The following is a 24,873-nucleotide window of genomic DNA, read 5'->3' as shown; positions in this document are numbered from 1 at the left end:
GATTTGATGTATATATCTATCTATTATATATCTATTATCTATCTATCTATCTATTATCTATCTTCTATCTAGCTATTATCGATCTATATCTATTATCTATCTATCTATCTATCATCTATCTATCTATCATCTATCTATATCTATATATTATCTATATACATCTATCTATTATCTATCTTTTATTATCTATATATTACCTATATATTATCTATCTATCTATCTATCATCTATCTATATATTATATCTATCTTTCTATTATCTATTAACTATTTATCTATATATTATCTATCCCATATCGATCTATCTATCTATCTATCTATCTATCTATCTCTGTCCAACTTTGTGATTTTGAAGATCTCATACACAATTTCAAAACAATAGTAAGTATTAATGTCATCAGTTATAAAATACGGTTATGGAACATGTAGAAATAAGGAAGAAATGAAAACAGTAACTTGCAGCTTAGTTAGTTGTTCCATTAATATACTGTTAAAAGTCAAGAAGGTTTAATAATCCCTTTACTCATTCGCATTCTGAACACGGGGTCAGACGTGTCTTTTGATTAATACTGAGGGGTAGGAGAGATGCTGACATTAGGTGGGACGTGAAGGGCCGTTTAGTATAAGGATAAGAGACGTGATCAAACACAAAGACTGAGGAAGGAAAACTCCTGATCAGCCACTACCGAGCTGATGTTCTTCTGCGTCTCCTTTACTCGTTTCACTTCTGGCAGATCAGGGATCGGCGTTCCTGTCCCAATACTTTCCTTGTACTTAATCTATAAGATCACACATAATGGAGAAACAAAAAACAAAACGATGGACATTTAGCACATTGGACAGTCCCATACATGACTGCATGTATGATCGTACACATATCTCATACGAGACCATGGGAATTATGAAGATCTATAAACCAGGAGTATTCTGTAACCATTATATTCGTGTCTATCATGTGCATTAAAATGCATAATTTTGGGATGTGACAACCGCTCTGAGCACATTCATGATACAGAACTTTTGCATTAACATTTTTGACATTTTAAATTTGGCAGAAAATGTTACATGAAAAGTAATAACTATAATGTCAAAAATAATGATACAGTTTACAACGGATGGTTATATTTAAAGATGCAATTAGACAAAGATACTCGTTATTTGTAATACATTTCTTAATAATTGCATTGATGTTACATATATTGTTATAGTAATGAAATGTGTCATATACAGTTAGGTCCATATATATTTGGACAGAGACAACATTTTTTTAATTTTGGTTACAGACATTACCACAATGAATTTTAAACAAAACAATTCAGATGCAGTTGAAGTTCAGACTTTCCGCTTTCATTTGAGGGTATCCACATCAAAATTGGATGAAGGGTTTAGGAGTTTCAGCTCCTTAACATGTGCCACCCTGTTTTTAAAGGGACCAAAAGTAATTGGACAGTTCAATAATTTTAAATAAAATGTTCATTTTTAGTACTTGGTTGAAAACCCTTTGTTGGCAATGACTGCCTGAAGTCTTGAACTCATGGACATCACCAGACGCTGTGTTTCCTCCTTTTTGATGCTCTGCCAGGCCTTCACTGCGGTGGTTTTCAGTTGCTGTTTGTTTGTGGGCCTTTCTGTCTGAAGTTTAGACTTTAACAAGTGAAATGCATGCTCAATTGGGTTGAGATCAGGTGACTGACTTGGCCATTCAAGAATATTCCACTTCTTTGCTTTAATAAACTCCTGGGCTGCTTTGGCTTTATGTTTTGGGTCATTGTCCATCTGTAGTATGAAACGACGACCAATCCGTTTTGCTGCATTTGGCTGGATCTGAGCACACAGTATGGCGGCTCTGAAGACCTCAGAATTCATTCGGCTGCTTCTGTCCTGTGTCACATCATTAATAACCACTAGTGACCCAGTGCCACTGGCAGCCATGCAGGCCCAAGCCATCACATTGCCTCCGCCGTGTTTACAGATGATGTGGTATGCTTTGGATCATGAGCTGTACCACGCCTTCGCCATACTTTTCTCTTTCCATCATTCTGGTAGAGGTTGATCTTGGTTTCATCTGTCCAAAGAATGTTCTTCCAGAACTGTGCTGGCTTTTTTAGATGTTTTTTAGCAAAGTTCAGTCTAGCCTTTTTATTCTTGATGCTTATGAGTGGCTGCACCGTGCAGTGAACCCTCTGTAGTTACTTTCATGCAGTCTTCTCTTTATGGTAGATTTGGATATTGATACGCCGACCTCCTGGAGAGTGTTGGTCACTTGGTTGGCTGTTGTGAAGGCGTTTCTCTTCACCATGGAGATTATTCTGCGATCATCCACCACTGTTTTCTTCCGTGGGCGCCCAGGTCTTTTTGCATTGATGGGTTCACCACTGCTTTCTTTCTTTCTCAGGATGTACCAAACTGTAGATTTTGCCACTCCTAATATTGTAGCAATTTCTTGGATGGGTTTTTTCTGTTTTCGCAGCTTAAGGATGGCTTGTTTCACTTGCATGGAGAGCTCCTTTGACCGCATGTTTACTTCATAGCAAAACCTTCCAAATGTAAGCACCACACCTCAAATCAACTCCAGGCCTTTTATCTGCTTAATTTAGAATGACATAACGAAGGGATTGCCCACACCTGTCCATGAAACAGCCTTGGAGTCAATTGTCCAATTACTTTTGGTCCCTTTAAAAACAGGGTGGCACATGTTAAGGAGCTGAAACTCGTAAACCCTTCATCCAATTTTAATGTGGATACCCTCAAATGAAAGCTGAAAGTCTGAACTTCAACTGCATCTGAATTGTTTTGTTTAAAATTCATTGTGGTAATGTCTATAACCAAAATTAGAAAAATGTTGTCTCTGTCCAAATATATATGGACCTAACTGTAGTTATCGTAGTGTTTTATGTAGTGATGATGTGAATTTCTTAGATAGCAAAGTTATGGTATCGTTATCTATAATACAGGTATAGTAATGTTATGCGCTAAATAATAAAGATGATGATGTATATAAAATGATTGTGGTATTATATATAATTAAGATGTTATATGTATATACCGTATAATATAGTTGGGGTCATGCTATTTATAAAATGAAGAAATAATGTTGTATATGATATAAGATATAGGGGGAAACATTTCTCCTCTTCTGTCAAGACTGACAAGTGGGCAAAGACCCCAAAACAAGTGTCTGCCAATGGAGTTTCTGGTTTGGTTTCTTATCCTAAGTCATAAAGTAAGGCTTAATAAAAGGTAGATATTGATTTTTGGATTGATACGTCTATTAGATGTCGCTAGAGTTCCTGTCCTTTTTCTCTCTGAAGAGGCTGTTTGCATATTTAATTTACCAGAGGAGCATTGCATGACCTATAAGTCTCCTTAAGGTACCGTCACATTAAGCGACGCTGCAGCGATAGCGACAACGATGCTGATCGCTGCAGCGTCGCTGTTTGATCGCTGGAGAGCTGTCACACAGACCGCTCTCCAGCGACCAACGATGCCGAGGTCCCCGGGTAACCAGGGTAAACATCGGGTTGCTAAGCGCAGGGCCGTGCTTAGTAACCCGATGTTTACCCTGGTTACCAGCGTAAAAGTAAAAAAAACAAACAGTACATACTCACCTGCGCGTCCCCCAGCCTCTGCTTCCTGACACTGACTGAGCTCCGGCCCTAACAGCACAGCGGTGACGTCACCGCTGTGCTTTCACTTTCACTTCAGGGCCGGAGCTCAGTCAGTGTCAGGAAGCAGAGGCTGGGGGACGCGCAGGTGAGTATGTACTGTTTGTTTTTTTTACTTTTACGCTGGTAACCAGGGTAAACATCGGGTTACTAAGCGCGGCCCTGCGCTTAGTAACCCGATGTTTACCCTGGTTACCAGTGTAAAACATCGCTGGTATCGTTGCTTTTGGTGTCAAACACAACGATACACAGCGATCGGACGACCAAATAAAGTTCTGGACTTTATTCAGCGACCAGCGACATCACAGCAGGATCCTGATCGCTGCTGCGTGTCAAACTAAACGATATCGCTAGCGAGGACGCTGCAACGTCACGGATCGCTAGCGATATCGTTTAGTGTGACGGTACCTTTACTCTGGCTAGGCACTCTCCTCAAGTAGAAACATTCCCCCTTAAACTCACAGTCAGAGGCCTCTCACCCATCCAAATCAAATCTCCTGCTTTGCACTGATAAGGGGTAAACACCCCGAAACACGTGTCTGAAAATGGAGTATCTGGTTTGGCTTCTTATCCTAAGTCACGTGGCAAGGCTCGTTCAAGAAGACCTTTCACCAAATTTTTCATATTGAGCTGGCTACACAATGTAATTATGGGTGCAGAGCGAAATAAAACTCTGTTCTGCCAGGCTGCTCAAGGTCAACAGAGCTGCTTTTCTTCAGTTCTGCTCTGGCGAGTGCCAATGTCATGCTAATTGACAGCCGGCTCCCTGCAGTTAAGCAGCGGGAAGCCAACTGTCAATCAGCATGACATCAGTAGTTACGCCTCATCGACAGAGCAGAGCAAAGTAGAAGCCGCAGCTCTGAAGATGTGACATCAGTGGAAGCCGCTGAATAACCGGCAGGAGCGGACTGTGACCACTCTATGCTATGCTGCACACAACGGCCAGGGAGTTAGCTACTACCTGTCTGCCAGTACTCAGGCCAATAGTGAAAAGCGAAAATAAAAAATAGTCGTGAGTCCACACGGGTGTTATCAGATACTTTCCAGTGGGGGTGTTCACTTCTCCCTGTATGAGTTGCTATCTGGTAGCACCCACTTGGACTTAACAGAAAGTAACTCATTAGGTGCCAAATACTTTAATTGCTAATAACTCCACAACTCAGAGACTAAATAGAGGGAAAAAAATGATTTACAGTATTCCGTTCTTCTGCAGCCACTGTTACATCATGGGTCCAGTTCAACATGAAAAATGTGGTGAAAGGTTTTGTTTAAAGGGTCGATATTGACTTTTAGGATTGCTACCCCCAATGGTCCCCTTCCTCTCTGAGAGGCTATTTGCATATATAATATCCGGTAATATCAGATATAATACTGGTCTGTTTAATGTTATATATCATATATTTCTATGACCATGTTGTATAATACAGTGATAGTAATGTGTTATGGCAGTGTCATATAGACATATAATATAGTTATGGTCATTTTACATATTATATATATTTATATATAATTATCAGCACTATACAATTATATTACATAATATAAAATATACACATACCGTACTCGAGTATAAGCCGAGATTTTCAGCCCACTTTTTTGGGCTGAAAGTCCCCCTCTCGGCTTATACTCGAGTCATACCCAGGGGTCAGCAGGGGAGGGGGAGCGGGGGCCTATCTAATCATACTCACCTGCTCCTGGCGCGGTCCCTGCAGGTCCCTGCTTCCCGGCGCTGCAGTTTCTTCCTGTAGTGAGCGGTCACATGGTACCGCTCATTACAGTAATGAATATGCGGCTCCACCTCCCATAGGGGTGGAGCCGCATATTCATTACTGTAATGAGCGGTAACGGTGACCGCTCACTACAGGAAGAAAATACGGCGTCGGGGAACAGACATACAGCGACGGCGTCAGGAGCAGGTAAGTATGACGGGGGGCAGTGCGCGATAGTCACCTGCTCCTCGTTCCACCGTCGGCGCCGCTGTGTCTTCTGCATCCTCTGTGACGCTCAGGTCAGAGGGCACGGTGACGCGATTAGTGCGCGCCGCCCTGTGCCTGATCGTCGGTGCAGAGGATGGGAAGACAGCGGCGGTCAACGGTGGAACGGGGACCAGGTGACTATAGCAAGTGCCGGGGGCCTGAGAGGGTGAGTATGTGATTTTTTCATATCGCAGCAACAGCATATGGGGCAAATACCTGTATGGAGCATCTTATGGGGCCATGTGCAGTGTATATATGGGGGCAATTATCTGTATGGGGCATCTTATGGGGCCATGTGCAGTGTATATATGGGGGCAATTATCTGTATGGGGCATCTTATGGGGCCATGTGCAGTGTATATATGGGGCAAATACCTGTATGGAGCATCTTATGGGGCCATGTGCAGTGTATATATGGGGCAAATACCTGTATGGAGCATCTTATGGGGTCATAATCAACATTTGTGCAGCTTTATATGGGGCATATTTTAATATGGATTATTTTATGGAGCCCATCATAAACTGTATGGACCATCTTATGGGGCCCATGATGAACTGTATAGAGCATTATATGGGGCTCCTGATTCAATATGGATATTCAAAAACACTTAAAACTACTGATGTCTCAAACAATTTTACTTTTATTGGCATCTATTTTTATTTTTGAAATTAACCAGTAGCTGCTGCATTTTCCACCCTAGGCTTATACTCGAGTCATTAAGTTTTCCCAGTTTTTTGTGCTAGGGGGGTCGGCTTATACTCGAGTATATACGGTATATATACCACATAGAATAGATATATAATAAACACATAATATATATATATATATATATATATATATATATATATATGTTATGATTATATATATATATATATATATATATATAATAATTATATATAACATCAGACATTATATATTATGAATTTTTCTGTATTTTTTGTATACCGTATATACTCGAGTATAAGCCGAGATTTTCAGCCCAAATTTTTGGGCTGAAAGTGCCCCCTCGGCTTATACTCGAGTCACGGTCGGCGGTGGGGTCGGCGGGTGAGGGGGAGAGGGCGCTGAGGCATACTTACCTAGTCCCGGCGATCCTGTCACTCCCCCTGCCCGTCCCACGGTCTCCGGGTGCAGCAGCCTCTTCCCCTGAGCGGTCACGTGGGACCGCTCATTAGAGAAATGAATAGGCTGCTCCACCTCCCATAGGGGCGGAGCCGCCTATTCATTTCTCTAATGAAGCGGTGCCGGTGACCGCTGACAGAGGAAGAGGCTGCGGCACCGAAGACAGGCAGGGGGAAGGAGCGGGATGCCGGGAGCAGGTAAGTATGACATATTCACCTGTCCTCGTTCCTGTTCCACACGCCGGGCGCTGTCTCCATCTTCCCGGCGTCTCTCTCTCTCCGCACTGACTGTGCAGGTCAGAGGGCGCGATGACGCATATAGTGTGCGCGCCGCCCTCTGCCTGATCAGTCAGTGCAGGGAGACGCCGGGAAGATGGCGCCGAGGAGCTGCAAGTGAGGTGAGTATGTGTTTTATTATTTTTATTGCAGCAGCAGCAGCACAGCTATGGGGCAATAATGGACGGTGCAGAGCACTATATGGCACAGCTATGGGGCAGTAATGGTGCAGAGCACTATATGGCACAGCTATGGGGCAATAATGGTGCAGAGCACTATATGGCAGAGCTATGGGGCAGTAATGGTGCAGAGCACTGTATGGCACAGCTATGGGGCAGTAATGGTGCAGAGCACTATATGGCACAGCTATGGGGCAGTAATGGTGCAGAGCACTGTATGGCACAGCTATGGGGCAATAATGGTGCAGAGCACTATATGGCAGAGCTATGGGGCAATAATGGTGCAGAGCACTGTATGGCACAGCTATGGGGCAATAATGGTGCAGAGCACTATATGGCACAGCTATGGGGCAGTAATGGTGCAGAGCACTATATGGCACAGCTATGGGGCAGTAATGGTGCAGAGCACTATATGGCACAGCTATGGGGCAGTAATGGTGCAGAGCACTGTATGGCACAGCTATGGGGCAATAATGGTGCAGAGCACTATATGGCAGAGCTATGGGGCAATAATGGTGCAGAGCACTGTATGGCACAGCTATGGGGCAATAATGGTGCAGAGCACTATATGGCACAGCTATGGGGCAATAATGGTGCAGAGCACTATATGGCACAGCTATGGGGCAATAATGAACAGTGCAGAGCACTATATGGCACAGCTATGGGGCAATAATGGACGGTGCAGAGCACTGTATGGCACAGCTATGGGGCAATAATGGTGCAGAGCACTATGGCACAGCTATGGGGCAATAATGGTGCAGAGCACTATATGGCACAGCTATGGGGCAGTAATGGTGCAGAGCACTGTATGGCACAGCTATGGGGCAATAATGGTGCAGAGCACTATATGACACAGCTATGGGGCAATAATGGTGCAGAGCACTATATGGCACAGCTATGGGGCAATAATGGACGGTGCAGAGCACTGTATGGCACAGCTATGGGGCAATAATGGTGCAGAGCACTATGGGACAGCTATGGGGCAATAATGGTGCAGAGCACTATATGGCACAGCTATGGGGCAGTAATGGTGCAGAGCACTGTATGGCACAGCTATGGGGCAATAATGGTGCAGAGCACTATATGGCAGAGCTATGGGGCAATAATGGTGCAGAGCACTGTATGGCACAGCTATGGGGCAATAATGGTGCAGAGCACTATATGGCAGAGCTATGGGGCAATAATGGTGCAGAGCACTGTATGGCACAGCTATGGGGCAATAATGGTGCAGAGCACTATATGGCACAGCTATGGGGCAATAATGGTGCAGAGCACTATATGGCACAGCTATGGGGCAATAATGAACAGTGCAGAGCACTATATGGCACAGCTATGGGGCAATAATGGACGGTGCAGAGCACTGTATGGCACAGCTATGGGGCAATAATGGTGCAGAGCACTATGGCACAGCTATGGGGCAATAATGGTGCAGAGCACTATATGGCACAGCTATGGGGCAGTAATGGTGCAGAGCACTGTATGGCACAGCTATGGGGCAATAATGGTGCAGAGCACTATATGGCAGAGCTATGGGGCAATAATGGTGCAGAGCACTGTATGGCACAGCTATGGGGCAATAATGGTGCAGAGCACTATATGGCAGAGCTATGGGGCAATAATGGTGCAGAGCACTGTATGGCACAGCTATGGGGCAATAATGGTGCAGAGCACTATATGGCAGAGCTATGGGGCAATAATGGTGCAGAGCACTGTATGGCACAGCTATGGGGCAATAATGGTGCAGAGCACTATATGGCACAGCTATGGGGCAATAATGGTGCAGAGCACTATATGGCACAGCTATGGGGCAATAATGAACAGTGCAGAGCACTATATGGCACAGCTATGGGGCAATAATGGACGGTGCAGAGCACTGTATGGCACAGCTATGGGGCAATAATGGTGCAGAGCACTATGGCACAGCTATGGGGCAATAATGGTGCAGAGCACTATATGGCACAGCTATGGGGCAGTAATGGTGCAGAGCACTGTATGGCACAGCTATGGGGCAATAATGGTGCAGAGCACTATATGACACAGCTATGGGGCAATAATGGTGCAGAGCACTATATGGCACAGCTATGGGGCAATAATGGACGGTGCAGAGCACTGTATGGCACAGCTATGGGGCAATAATGGTGCAGAGCACTATGGCACAGCTATGGGGCAATAATGGTGCAGAGCACTATATGGCACAGCTATGGGGCAGTAATGGTGCAGAGCACTGTATGGCACAGCTATGGGGCAATAATGGTGCAGAGCACTATATGGCAGAGCTATGGGGCAATAATGGTGCAGAGCACTGTATGGCACAGCTATGGGGCAATAATGGTGCAGAGCACTATATGGCAGAGCTATGGGGCAATAATGGTGCAGAGCACTGTATGGCACAGCTATGGGGCAATAATGGTGCAGAGCACTATATGGCAGAGCTATGGGGCAATAATGGTGCAGAGCACTGTATGGCACAGCTATGGGGCAATAATGGTGCAGAGCACTATATGGCACAGCTATGGGGCAATAATGGTGCAGAGCACTATATGGCACAGCTATGGGGCAATAATGAACAGTGCAGAGCACTATATGGCACAGCTATGGGGCAATAATGGACGGTGCAGAGCACTGTATGGCACAGCTATGGGGCAATAATGGTGCAGAGCACTATGGCACAGCTATGGGGCAATAATGGTGCAGAGCACTATATGGCACAGCTATGGGGCAGTAATGGTGCAGAGCACTGTATGGCACAGCTATGGGGCAATAATGGTGCAGAGCACTATATGACACAGCTATGGGGCAATAATGGTGCAGAGCACTATATGGCACAGCTATGGGGCAATAATGGACGGTGCAGAGCACTGTATGGCACAGCTATGGGGCAATAATGGTGCAGAGCACTATGGCACAGCTATGGGGGAATAATGGTGCAGAGCACTATATGGCACAGCTATGGGGCAGTAATGGTGCAGAGCACTGTATGGCACAGCTATGGGGCAATAATGGTGCAGAGCACTATATGACACAGCTATGGGGCAATAATGGTGCAGAGCACTGTATGGCACAGCTATGGGGCAATAATGGACGGTGCAGAGCACTATATGGCACAGCTATGGGGCAATAATGGTGCAGAGCACTGTATGGCACAGCTATGGGGCAATAATGGTGCAGAGCACTATATGGCACAGCTATGGGGCAATAATGAACGGTGCAGAGCACTATATGGCACAGCTATGGGGCAATAATGGTGCAGAGCACTATATGGCACAGCTATGGGGCCATAATGAACAGTATGGAGCATCTATTTTTATTTTTGAAATTCACCGGTAGCTGCTGCATTTTCCACCCTAGGCTTATACTCGAGTCAATAAGTTTTCCCAGTTTTTTGTGGCAAAATTAGGGGGGTCGGCTTATACTCGGGTCGGCTTATACTCGAGTATATACGGTATATTGTATATGTATGTAGTATATTATGTATTATATATAATCAATGTTATATGTGCAGTAATATAATAATTGTGATGTTATATGTAAGGTCATATACAATACGGTTAGAGTAATGTTATATATAAAACTTATGATGTTATGTGCCATGCAACTATAATAATTGGAATTGTTATTAAAAAATAAGATAAAAACAATATTAATAAGTTGCTTTTTTTGTTTATTTATTTTTACTTTTTTGTAAGTTACTAAGAGTTGAAATAATCAAGTAAAAACCGATCAAGCGCTTGTTAGGGGATGTGAAGGGTTTTCCAGTTGTTATGGCAAGTCACTACGACGCTGCAGTGAGTTATTCGGGAATGGAATAGTCTTGTACCGTGCTAATGGCATCCTGCGTTCTCTTAATTCTCTCCATCTCTGGGGTGTGCCCAACAGATATTCCTGTTCCAATTTCTTCTTTATACTGAATCTTAATAGTCAGAATCAAGGTTGACAAGTTAACGACAAACAACCACAACATCTATTTTGGGAATTATGGCTTGTACATGCCGCCGTTGTTGTTAATGGCTCCTATCTTCAAAATTTTCGCATTTTTAATTTTTCTATATTGGTCAGTTAATTGGTTAATTAGGAACTCTATGTAGAAGGCAAATTTGGAGTCTAGAATTTTTTTATTTTTTTTTGCAAAGATTTTCTTTACATGAAAAGACATGTCCATAAGACAAATTAACATAAAACAGATGATTTAGAAGACAAAACAATACACAACTCATAAAAATTCAAAAACGTACAAGAGAGACAAAGGACAATTTTGATCAGACCCCACAAATATAATAAACTGAATGTATCTCATCCATTGGAAGGAAGGACTCCGATATGGACACAGAAAGCAGGAGCTGGTGGGATCATTGGCCGTTATCTTGTTAGCTTGCTCTGTGTAGGACTCTGTTAGAATATTTCTCTTGTACAGTATTACGGGATTATTAGTGTTAGAACTTTTTTTTTTTTTAAGTGAAATTTTAAAATAATATACCGAGCTGAAATTCTTTTGATTTTCTTTAACACGCAGAATTTCTGGCGTGTCTTTAACCACTGTGACTTTTCCTTTACTTTGTTTAAGGTCACCTTGGTACTGTAGCTATAAGAGAAGAGTAGACGTTAAATGAAGGTTTATTCGAAAAGAATACTAAAAATTCTAGAATTCTAGCAGATAAATCAGTGAAGTGGCGAATTCATGATGATCAAGATCAAAATCAAGACATGGATACAGACTTTACAGATAATTTAATTTAACAAGATGTTTGCCATTGCATTATGTGTCATAATGCAATATACAAGACGTCAATATGTCCGAACAATAAAAAAAAAAAAAAATGAACGTATCACAGGGCTGGAGACAAGTAGATGACATTTATCACATTTTGAGAGGATAGATGAAATTTTTTTGGGGGGGAATATTTTTTCTTTAATTGGTATTTTTGTATTATGGGTTACAGGACAGTTGCATTGATATATACAAACATTATCAATGATTACAATTATATTGATTATAAAGGTCCTGAACAATGGATTGAGGTGTCCATGGAATTAGGGTCACCTAGCAAATTTAAAAATATTGTCACAGTTCTTACACAAGAACAATATCCATATCTTGTAAAAAAAGAGCCTTCTAGCTCCTACCCTTCCCACGCTCCTTATTGCATGGAAGGCCATAATAATTCACTTTTCCCTAACCCTGCCATTCTTGTAGAGCAGTGCCTGTCATAGGTTTCTACTAGAGTTGGTGCAAATTGATTTGCAGGTCCCAGCCCGGAGGTCAAGTCAGTCATCTGTGCTGGCTGGATGGGAGCCCTGAGAACAGCCTCCTACCTGACAGCATCCACAGCTCTTCTGTTGATTTGCCGGCCTAAAGCGGTTTTATCGTTGCATTAGGCCGGCTAATCAAAAGAAGAGTCATGTATCCCATCACGTAAGAGTTCGTACTCAAGGCCCCCGTCCAGTGGTCATAGATTATTGACATGGCCGCTGAACTGTGTCCTTCAAATTGATTCGCACTAACTCTAGTTTCTACCTCTCGATGAATACTAGGATCCAACAAACTTGATGAGGAGTGTCCTTTTCTCCGTGTGCGTTGTAACAGCTATATTTAGTACCATTATAGTATATGTCCCTCAGACAAGGAGCCCCCTGAATCAGAGAGTTGATCAGCTGGTCATAATTATTTTGACAAAGGTCTCAGTTTAGTTTACAAAAAATATAGAATAAGAGATGCCCAACTTCTCCTGGTCCAACACTTACCAGGACTCCGATGGTCTCTACTTCTTGTTCTGGTCTTGATTAGAAATGCCGTTTATTGGCCACAGAGTTTATCCACTTTAATAAGTCATTGACTGAGTGGGTATTTCTGGCAGTTCCCGTGTTTCCAGTTGGGACCAGGAGGTAAAGACCAGCAGGGAGCCGGTAAGCACCAGAAGGGGAGTGATGGTCAATCAGAGAGATAAGAAAAACTTCTTTTATATTTTAAACCTCTCTAACCCCTCTGCCAAAAAAAGTTTGTCCTGTGGGACAATTCTTTAAACAAAATCATAAATATATCATGTTATGATAAAAAATATTTCAAGGCCAAACTGAATATGTAGCAATGGCCTGATCTCACTGGTCTTCTGATCTCTTCTTATACTTGTGAAATTTTGGAATTGACTTATTGACAACTTTTGTCCTATGAAATGCTGAGTTGCCTTGTCTATTGTTTTTGGTAATTGTTGTACTGGATATAATATTAATAGACTTACAGTACTGAAGTTCTTCTGGTTTTCACGGACTCTCAGCATTTCTGGGGTGTCTAGCACAGGTACGTAATAAGACATAGTTCTTTCTGCGTCCTCCTTGTATTTTTTCTGTTGGATTTGAGAAAAACATGTAAGTAAATTTAAAGAAAAAAGTTTGACACATTTTAAAAGGAAATTATTATGCAGTTTCAGTATCTAGAACTTTGTACAGAAACAGCAAAATATAGAAAAAGAAAAGAAGAAAAGGTAAAATTAAATTTGCTTTGTAAGACCTCATGCACATGGCAAAATGGTGGGAATGTAGACTGCCCAGTGCCAGTTACCCCATGGCTCCATATTACAGGTTGGTGGTGACTTGTGAGTCTCCATATGGCACCATCTCCATTGGATTCAATGCTTTTAGCATTAATAGATGGCATGTAATGGAGCAAGACACACTTTTAGATGATGAATTGCATATAAAACCATGTAGTCCCCCTTACAATTGATCACCTCTCTAAGGACACCCAACTTTACCCAATTCACCTTCTTCTGCAAATATAGAAAATGTCACTTTTCCTAAAGCCTCAATAACAGAACTCCATTTAGTGAAAAAAAACCAAACACATATATTACTTACCGGTAGTGTGTTTTTACGGAACACATGACAGCACCAACGAATATAAGGGTGCTGTCATGCGTGACAGAAAAACACATATATTACTTACCGGTAATGTGTTTTTACGGAACCCATGACAGCACCCTTATTGGTGCTGTCATGGGTGACAGGAAAATAAACCATATGATCACCTGGCTGGAAAGATTTTTGACTTGTTGGGCATGGATAATTTCCGGAGTGTCCACGACAGTTGTGAAATTGGCCTTATCCATTTCGGCAGATTGCTTGTATTTCACCTATAGAAGTATACATACAATTTGAGTTTTACTTATTTCGCTACATTCTTACAAGTCTTGATGGTACTAATCTTATACTTTATAAGAAACGTGGTTTTCTCATCGGTCACATACCTGACTTGCGATATCAGTTGCGTTCTTTGCTCTTACGAAGTCCGGAGTTTCCAGGACCAATGTTGATAAACCCTTTCCTTTGATTTCCAATTCCAGTGTCTTCTTATATTCTTTCTGTTATGTAAAATAAAAAAAAATTATGTATTCTTCAAGCTACCAAAGTCCTATGGTATTAGAGCGGATGCCCAAGACTTTCATAATTGATCACCAATCCATAGTTTAAGCCAATATCAGATCTGTAAGGGTCCAATATTTGACACAATATTTAGCTGATTGTAGCTGATTATACACAGTGTACTGAACCGGGAAAGCACAGCACCATAAACTATGTAAACAGCTTCAAAAGTGTGATAAATGGGGTGACAAGTGTCAGACCCCTACAAATCTAATACTGATGACTTAAGGACAGGTGATCAATATGTAAGTCCTGTACAACCACTTTAATGTACCATTATTCAGGACTGGACAATAGACTCCCATGGAGTTGTAATACATGTAAAATGCAACCCCTCAAAAATAACACCTCTTAGACAAGACCACCTCTACATCCAGACCAGACTTCTAGTTTGATCATGGACTAAGTATACCAGCCATCTTCTTTCAGGAGATTACAGTAACTCTCTTGAGTGACATTTTTTCAATACAATTTTGGTTGGTCATCTCAAGGCTTTTGCTATATTTCTTTTGTTCACAGATGGTATGGCTTTACAAAAACCCATTATTAACCTTGAGGTGTGCAGTTGGTGCAGATACCACTGATATCCTTAATCTTTATGGTAGACAAAAAAAGCCCTAGCCTATCCATTTTGGAGGGACGAATTAGATAGTTTGAATGGATGTGTTTGACTCTTCCTAAGATATATCATAAAAAGGTCCAATGTTTTTGACCGCTTAAAGGGAAAGAGTCTAAGAAAACTTATATACAAGTCAGAAGTTAATATTCGTGAAAAAAAACATAAACATATATCTCTAACCATGTCATTCTACTAAAGCAAAAGGCTGATAAAGGCTTTTTTACAACCCGAAACATTGCCCCTAATGCATCGTCTATTGCCTGTGATTTTTTTGTAATTTCCTTAAGTGCTCCCAGTTATTTTTTCCTCCTAATCTTCTCTAAATATGTATGTAATAGCAGACTGAGTCCCCTTTTTGACAATCCGGCTTTTCCACCAGCAATGAATAGATCTACGTATCTGTGTTGGTCACGACTTGACGGGGTGGGACTGGGTCAGGTGAAGGATAAGCTTGCGGGGCTTTCCGGCGTGCGGGGGTTACGAGGTTCTGGTCTTACGACACCGCTGTCCTGGCTAGAGTTTCTGCAATTGCAGAGCTTTCTTTCCAGTGTGCCGATGGGGGCGCTGACGCCATTTGAGTCCCTGATGCTCCCTACCGAGGGTCCCTCCCACGTGGTTTCGGTGCTCTATGGCCTGGTCTGGAATTCACTTCCCCCTACTACGCTGGGATTTATGGAGGCTTGGGAGAGGGACCTGGGGATCACCTTTTCTGAGGCGGATAGTCTGAAAATTTTCACTCTTGCACATAAGATGACGATGTCCAGTCAGGCGCAGGAGAGGAATTATAAATTACTGACACGCTGGTATAGGTGTCCCACCCTTCTCCACAGGATTAACCCGGAGATCTCGGACGCCTGCTGGAGATGTGGCTCCGCCACGGGCTCTATGCTTCATGTTTGGTGGTCCTGTGGTCCCCTGCAACCCTTCTGGAACTCAGTTTTCGATGCCTTTCACTTGATGACTGGGGTCTGCCACGAGCCCTCCCCCCCAAATGGCCCTACTGTCCCTGATACCCAGTTCGATAGCGTCCGTTAAAAGGGGGATCCTGAGATTTTGCCTAATAGCTGCCAGGGCAGTTAATCCCCGGCATTGGAGGTCTACTGAGGTCCCCTCCACGGAGGAATGGATAGATTACATCGTCTGGAGTCGCTGGTGGCGGGTGATGGTGATGCTGCATATGATCAGGGGCGCACCTGGTTCCTCTGGCAATCCTTCAAGGAGAGCACGGGGTTCCTGACTTGGCTGCGTACATACTTATAATTCTCAATACGTGGGCGTATACATTGCTGGGTCTCCCTTAACCCCCCTCCCTCCTTACTCCCCTTTTCCCCCATTCCCCCCCCCCCTTTTTTTTTTCTTTTTTTTTTTCTTTCTCTTTTTCTCTTTCTTTCCTTTCTCCTATTTCTACAATTGCTTTTCTTACAGGTTCTGTATTTTGTATATAAGGTCTATGTCCCGAGATGATTCTCAAGATGAGAACCATGTACCCTTTATGTGCCAGAGTTCTTGTTCAACTACACTTGTGCTGTGTTCTCAGGATAGCTCTGGACATTGTAATGATTCTTTTTACTGTTTTTCCTGTTTAAAATTTCCGTCTTCTCCAGTTTACAGCGCAGCTTTGATCCTCTACTGGACGTGACCTCAAATCAGACTTGCCGGCTCACATAGGGATGGGATCGGAAGTGCCCTTTCTCAATGTAAGTCTACAGAGCCTCACTAGGTGTCTCATAGACTCAAATTGGGGAAAAAGCTGCCGCTCCATAGAGTAAACGCTGTGAGCTCACTTGGTCCAGAAGAGGAACTCAGCAACGCTGGAAATGGCGTAAGACAATGATCGGTAAGTAATGTAGTACACTTACACACATTTAAAGAAGATTAGGGAAATACACTGCTGGGAGTGCTTCTTTAATAAAGTCTAGGTGAAACATATTTAATAATGATGAGCGAACGTGCTCGGATAAGGTGTTACTTAGTGCTCAAATGTTTGAGTCCTCAAACCTGAATGTCTCGCTGCTGTTCAACAGGCACAACGCAAACAGGAAACCGGACAAACAGGAAATCCCAGCATGTCCGCTCAGCACTAATATTTAACTATTGAAAGTCTGAAAGGTGCCAAAGGGGTTGGGTCTTTTAAAGTTTTGGAAATGCACTCAGATTTGAGCTTACTGACCCAATACCAGATCCATGAGGTCTATTTTTCCTAAGTCTCGGGAGCACTAGAAAGAGTTTTCTCCCTTCTAGGCTAGATCTCCTTTACATACTTTTTTTTTGTTTTACCCAGAGATCAGCATTGCCTCCTCCTCCTAGATCTCTTCCATGAAATCCAGTTTTCTCCCAGAGCTAAATCCAAATACCTAATATAGATATGAAGGATAAAACGACCAAACCAAGTACAACTCTCATACCTCATTTAATATTTGAGTTGCATTCTTGGCCCTTAATAGCTCGGGGGTCTCTTCTAACACAGTGAGGCCTCGTCCTTTGATAGTTTCGTCCAAGTCCTTCCTGTATTCTTTCTACAGAATTCGCCAACAACAAAAAAAAAAATGCTTTTGCCACAATCGAAAATTTCCACTGAAATTTCCAAACATATCAGCAAACACACAAGAAAACAAACATTACATCACTCAACAATTATAGACATGAACTAGAACAAAACAAAGACGTACAAAAATACACCGTGTACCATTTAGTGAAGTTAAATGATATTTTTGTAGCATGAAATGTTATATATTTTTTTATTTAATATGCAAAATCATAAGCTAATCGCCAAGATTAGGTAGAAATAGTTAATGGATTTTAAGTGAATTTTCTATATAATAAAATAGCACAAATACAATGAATACAAACACAGAAAACATAAAGTGATACATACGACACATAGTAAAAACGAGAATGAAAGAAAGAAGTGGGATGTAGTGATGATTAGTGGAATTATTCTGATCGATTATAGAGATTGAGCTGAAGCTACCTCGCTTGCTATTTTTGTAGCATATCTGACATGTAACAATGACGGCGTAACCTCCAAACCAGTAAGGTTTCTGCCCTTAATACATTCTTCCAAGTCTTTCTTATATTCTTTCTGATGAAGGCAGGAATAAAAATATGACATTGGGTACAATACTAATGTTTCATTTCTTTATTCATATAACCATAGCTTTAGCTTTTATAAATGGAAAGCTTTTATGAATACCTGTTCTATCGTATCACTTTTATATTATATTTGTCATATTGTATTTACTAAAACAATTAGCATACAAAGAACAAGAGGGAAATATTATTATTTATTTTTTTATATAGTTTAGTCACTTCTAGTACCACTTTTCAACACTGCAGGATTCAGTCTGGGGTCACACTATATCTGTCACCAAGTTTTCTGCTGCCCCATCTGACAAAGAAGCTCAATGTTGGGGCAGAGACTGATTCCAGATATGTATCACTTTCTGGGCTGCTCGCTGCAGTTTTGATAAAATCCTTGTTTTATCTGCTGCAGGTCTACCAGTTCTCTGAATGCTGAGCTCAGCATAACCCCGCCCACATCACTGATTGGCCACTTTCTGTGTATACTATGCATATGCAGGAAGCTGCCAATCAGTGGTGGGGGCGTGTTTGGACTAGTCGGCTGAAAGTTTACTAGTCCTCTAGTGATAATCCCCTGCAGATAAAACTGTGACTTTATCAAAACTACAAAAAGCAGCCCAGTAAGTGACATATCGATTAAATCAGGCTCTCTGTCTCCACATTATGCTGCTCTCAGATTAATTAAAAAAACTTGATGACAGAATTCTCTTATATACAATAATAATAATATCTTCAGTTTTATAGAGTAAACATTTTAGGGGTTTAGCTTTTAAAATGCCTCAAAATGTTTTGCACTGATATAAATAATTATAAATATCCCCATCGCTTACACCAGCCCTGCATTTCAAGGATCACTGCTAGGACTCAACATAGCAGCTGTGATATGTTCTCTAAATAGCAGCTGTGATATGTTCTCTAAATAGCAGCTGTCATATGTTCTCTAAATAGCAGCTGTCATATGTTCTCTAAATAGCAGCTGTCATATGTTTTTCCCCATGATTCGTTCCCAGTCCCCGCCCTTTTCTGCACAGGCACTGAAATCATTCAGCACAGGTGTAGAAACAGGCTGTGGAGTCTCCTCAATCTGTGCATGCACTAAACATTTTCAACACTTGTGCAATACACAATGGAGCCAGGAAAGTGGTCACGAGTGTAATTTGTGTAACTGTCACAATCCTGAGTCCTACAGACAGAGACAGCTCTGTCCAGCTCTGATTCGTGGGCAGCAGGAGACCTCCGAAACATAATGCAGGAGTATGCAATTGGAATATTTATGTTTGCTTATGCCAGTACCCAACACTTAAAGTCATTTTAGAAATTTGGCTGGAGAGTGCCAACCCCTTTAAATGGACCTCTCACTGGAAAAGCAGGTACTCTGTACATCTACAGTATAATAGTTTTTTTTTTTTAAATAATAGCGGCTATTTTCCCTTTACAGGGCAGTTTTACCTTAGATCACTGTTTTAAAAAAAGTTGAGTAACTTTGTAATTACATTGTTGTTACTTATCTCGCTTATTCCTGAGTTATATGATAGAAAGAGACCTATAGACTCATGCATTATTTCATGTCAATATTAAAATCCATAGGAAACTACAAAAACGAGAATTCTTTATGTGTTTCAGGCCTTAGTCCACAGCTGCATTCAGAATTCTGAAGATGTCAGAGCTGAAATCTCCCAAGATTCCATAGTGACAGATTGTTTGGTGATTTGTAGAGATGAGTCTCTACCAGTCCGGTTACCTTGGCAGAAGTCTGTGCCTGGCATCCTCTGCCCGGTATCCTGGACACCTCTGGCTCATGATGCCATGGGGACTAGTAAACCGCACAAGTGCCCAGAACACCAGGCATAGAAAGAATAGCTGCCACGGACGACCGGACTGGATCCCGAGCATGGGCGGAGCAAATCAAATTACTTATCTATCGTGATTAGTATTCTGATTAATGTTACCATCCTGACGGATGCTGTACAAGAACCTGAAGTATGAAAACTAATACTTCTACTGTTTTATAGGAGCTCAGCTTAACTGTTAGGGGTGCGTGTATTAACAAGGGTTCTTCTTACTGTTTCAATAACAACCAGCAGAATTGTGAGTGCAGCTCTGGAGTACAATACAAAATGTAACTTAGAATGGGTGCAAAAGTAATGTAATGTGTTTACAAGTTACTCAACCTAATATAAAGATCGTGTCTATACAATGTACAAATGTGAACATAACATTCTGACACTGTAGAATTGGCTATGTTTAATTTCAGGTTTTCAAGGAAATACATAGATTACATTGAGTGAAATCTGACTAGACCAAAGCGCTAATAATTCTTATACCTGCATGTTTCAGCGTGTATAAGGCTTCCACTTAACATAAACACTAACGACTTCAAGCTTCGAGGTTTGAAGGACTAACATGTCATCTCATATACAGTGACGGCATCAGCGAACATATGAAGTTACAAATATATAGGAATATATTTGAGAGAAATGAAATGAAGAAAACAAAATACTAGAGTTGAGCAAAAAGATCCGCATTACCCTGGTCCAGCGGCCACGCCAATAGTCTGTGTATTCCGGACCACAGCCCTGCGAACCTCCTCCTGCCGGTCGTCATTATCTGCACCTCTTCCAATCAGTAAGCCCGCCATCACTGCAGCGCTATACACTGGTGACGACAAGCCTTGCCTAGTAGTGATAAGCGAACGTGCTGGGATAAGGTGTTATCTGAGCATGCTCAGGGGCTAACAGAATGTCTTCGCTGTGCTCAAATAATATGTTTGAGTCCCCGTGGCTGCATGTCTCACGGCTGATCGACAGTCCCAACACATGTAAGGATTGCCTTAACAAACAGACAATCCCTGCATGTGTCGCGACTGTCGAACAGCCATGAGACATGCAGCTGCAGAGACTCAACCATAATTTTCAAGCACGCCAAAGACATTCTGTTAGCACCTGAGCATGCTCATATAACACCTTATCCCAGCATGTTCATTCATCACTAGTGCTTAGTAATCCGAAGAGGCACATGGCGAGTAGGAGAAGGTTCGAAAGGGGTCTCATCTAGTCTACCAATGGTGCTGCTGAACCAGTGTCTGCTAATCTGTTTGCTTAACTCTATAAAATACATTTTGCATAAAAACCAAAAGCACACCTTAACAACAAAAAATAGACAAAAATTTCCAGAAATGAAAAAAAGTAAAGAAAAAAAAGTATTGGGGTATGTGCACATGTGGCAGATTTCCTGCGGGTCCGCAGTGTTTTTTACCGTGCAGAAACGCTGCAGAGCCGCAAGTGATTTACAGTACAATGTAAATCAATGAGAAAAAAAAACCTGCTGTGCTAATGGTGCGGAAAATTCCGTGCGGAAACGCTGCGGATTAAAAGAAGTAGCATGTCACTTCGTTTTTTTGTGGATCTGCAGCGTTTTTGTACCCATTCCATTATAGAAATCCGCAGGGGTAAAAAACGCAGCAAATCAGCACAAAGTCAGCAGTAAATCCGCACAAAAAACGCTGCCAGGAGAGGCAGAATCTGCCCCAAAAATTCTTAATTCACAACATGTGCACATAGCCTAAAAAAGTTTGTTGTTTTTCTTTTCTTTTCTTTTTTTTGCTTAAAGGAAATCTATTAAGTCTTTTTGTATTTGCTCCCCAAAAGGCTAACCAGTAATCAAGGATTCAAAGGTACCCTTAGTAGCCCAAATTGGGGTGTCATTTTGTAGAAGCTGAATGCCTTCTTGTGCCCTATGCTAATTAGTTGCAGGCAGTCAAGGAGGTGGAGACACCATTGACTAAAGTCAAGCTGCCCCACCCTATCCCCCCTAAAGGTTGATTGACATCCCTGATGTCATCACACATAAAAAGTAGCCTTTCTTTTTTTCCCTAAAAAATAAATAACTTTATACATATTTGAAATCCATATATTCATAATAGCATAAACATAAAGTGAACACATTATTTTAACTGAAATTTCTGTCTCCCACAAAGCAAAGATAAAAAGTGATCAAGTTGTACACATTCCCCAAAATAGCACCAATGAAAAGTAGCATACTGCAAAAAAAAAAAAAAAGAAAAACCTTAAACAGCTACATTGAGTGAAAAATAAAAACATTATTGGGCTCTGAATGCAACGTAAAAAAATGATTTAAAAAAATTGTGTTTTTCTTTGGCAAAAGTTTAAAATTTATAATGTCAAAAAAACAAAAAACAATAGCAGTATTATTTTTTTCCAACCCCATCCCCCTAAAAAAAAAAAAAAGGTTAACAAAAAAGTTTTTTGAAGCCCAAAATGGTGCCATGTAAAAATGCAACTCATTCCGTAAAAAAAAAATGAAAATCTAACCGTCACATATGTCAATAGAAAATCATAGTAATTGAAGCTTTTGAAATGCAAAAAAAAAACTAAAGGAATAAAAATAATGTATAATTAAGTGCAAAACTAGACTTTGTCCTTACAGGGCTATAGGAGCATCCCAGGTGTGACTTTTAATAACGCCTTAGACGACAATATATAAAGCAAAGAATTGAAATGTGGTGTGAAAAAAAGTTAATAAACAGAGGATTTTTTGATGCACATCATAACAAGAAATTATAACCGTAGGTAATATTCATAGCATTAGTAACTTGTCACAATAAATCATCAGTATTCTAAGACCTTAAAGGGGTTGTGAATCTTGGACAACCCCTTTAAAACCCCATACAAATTCTGAATGGTGTGTATATTCACTAGCTTTATTCTGTTACCTTCTCACCAGGAGCACAGTTAAAGATCCCATATGCAACATATACCACCTATTAACAGGACAGATGATAAATGTATGGTTGCTGAGGGTCCAGCTTCTGAGACCCTCAATGATTCCAGATTCAGGGATCTTAAATTCCACTTAGTGAGCATGTGTGGCCACCAATCCTATAGGCAGTGACTGGATCCATGGTCGCACATGCTCAGTACGGCTTCATTTACACAAAGGAGGTTGGGATTCTGTTCCACTGATCAATGGGGATTTTAGGAGTCTGAGCCCCATCGATCATTTTTTTTACCCATCCTGTGTGTAGGTGATATAAGTTGTTTATAAAGGACAACCTCTTTAAGTGAATTATGTAACGCCAGTGAGTTATAGATCAAGATTGTACCTTGTAAATATGTTACATACCGTAAAAAAAAAGTGTAGCGTAGTGATGAGTGATGACACTTACCTCACTTTGCATGTGTTGTGCCTCTTTAGCTGTCACATAGGTCGGGGTCTCGAAGTCCAGCATTGCTTTACCTTTTTCTTTTTCATACTTCTCTTTATATCTGACCTAATTGTATAAAAGTATAAAATAATAATAACAATAAGGCGGAGAAAACAATTCTTGCAAATCCTAAATATTTTATTTATTGAAAAAATTAATAGAATTAAAAAAACTGCAATCATTTTTCCATACGTGTTCATGTTTTTATAACATTAAGGGCTCTCATATGAGCGTATACATCGGATGAATGTTATCCAATGTTTTATGAGAAAATAATCGCAGCATGCAGTATTTTTCAAAGTCTAGTTTTAATTCAGATTTATTGGTGGTTTGGACTTAGATGGGGGGTTGTTCCACTACTTTTATATTAATGACTTATACTATGTGTTGATCATAAATATCAGACTGATGGAGGTCCAACACGCAGGCAACACCCCCCACCGATCAGCTGATCTGGATGCTTGTCGAGGACGGATGTTGGCGGTTGCAGAGTTGAACAGCACAGCTCTGTCAGTTGTGTGGTGGCCGCAGCTGGGGACTGCAGATTCACAGGTCATTTGAATAGGGGCAAATGGCAGTACCCGGCCAGAGCCACTTCACAATTATGGGGCTGTACTGTCCAGCCTGGCGACTGCTAACATCTGGTTGCCACCGAGAACAGATGATTGACTATGGTTGCTTGATGTTAGACTTCCACCTATCTGATATTGATGACCCATCCTTCAAATAGGTGGAGGTGCCTGGTGTAAGCCCCCTCCCTGATCTAATATTGATGACCCATTCTTTGGAATGGTGGGGGTGAACTGTTGTCAGACCTTCTGACCCCCCACCTGATCTGATATTGATGACCCATTGTTATGATTGATAGAGGTGACTGGTGTCAAACTATCCCACACCACCTGATGTGTAATTGATGACCCTTTCTTAGGATTTGTAGAGGTGCCTGGTGTTACTCCCCTTCTCAATCTTATATTTATGACCCATTCTTAGAATTGGTGGGGATGCCTTATGTGTCAGACCCTCCAAAATCTGTTATTGATAACCCATTCTTAGGATTGTTGGAGGTGCCTGGTGTGTCATACCCTCCACAATCTGTTATTGATGACCCATTTTTAGGAATGGTGGAGGTACCTCGTGTCACACCCCTTCTAGATCTGATATTGATGACCCATTCTTAGGATTGATGGAGGGACCTGGTGTTAGACCCTCCCCAATCTGTTATCGATGGCCCATTTTTAGGACTGGCGGAGGTGCCTGGTGTGTCAGAGCCTCCCCAATCTGTTATCGATGACCCATTTTTAGGAATGGTCGAGGTGCCTC

At 41.6% G+C, this 24,873-nt stretch overlaps 1 protein-coding gene across 17 annotated transcripts in view; it reads right to left on the bottom strand.

Moving 5' to 3' along the window:
• Positions 1–24,873, bottom strand: part of NEB (nebulin) — a 162,773-nt gene that overhangs the window by 10,639 nt on the left and 127,261 nt on the right. For 11 of the 17 annotated variants that reach the window (XM_077272959.1, XM_077272963.1, XM_077272966.1 and 8 more), the window contains 9 exons: positions 23,515–23,619; positions 18,220–18,330; positions 17,654–17,764; positions 14,455–14,568; positions 14,236–14,340; positions 13,450–13,554; positions 11,691–11,795; positions 11,034–11,126; positions 686–778 (listed from right to left, as the gene is read on the bottom strand). In XM_077272959.1, the coding sequence (XP_077129074.1) occupies positions 686–778; positions 11,034–11,126; positions 11,691–11,795; positions 13,450–13,554; positions 14,236–14,340; positions 14,455–14,568; positions 17,654–17,764; positions 18,220–18,330; positions 23,515–23,619 (942 nt within the window). The remainder of the gene's footprint in view (positions 1–685; positions 779–11,033; positions 11,127–11,690; positions 11,796–13,449; positions 13,555–14,235; positions 14,341–14,454; positions 14,569–17,653; positions 17,765–18,219; positions 18,331–23,514; positions 23,620–24,873) is intronic. The other 6 variants (XM_077272968.1, XM_077272970.1, XM_077272971.1 and 3 more) reach the window with 4 other exon arrangements.

This window comes from Ranitomeya variabilis, chromosome 7 (genome assembly GCF_051348905.1).
Source record: "Ranitomeya variabilis isolate aRanVar5 chromosome 7, aRanVar5.hap1, whole genome shotgun sequence".
Lineage (NCBI taxonomy): Eukaryota > Metazoa > Chordata > Amphibia > Anura > Dendrobatidae > Ranitomeya > Ranitomeya variabilis.
The sequence above is the reverse complement of the archived record's forward strand: the minus strand, read 5'-3'. Positions and strand labels throughout refer to the sequence as shown.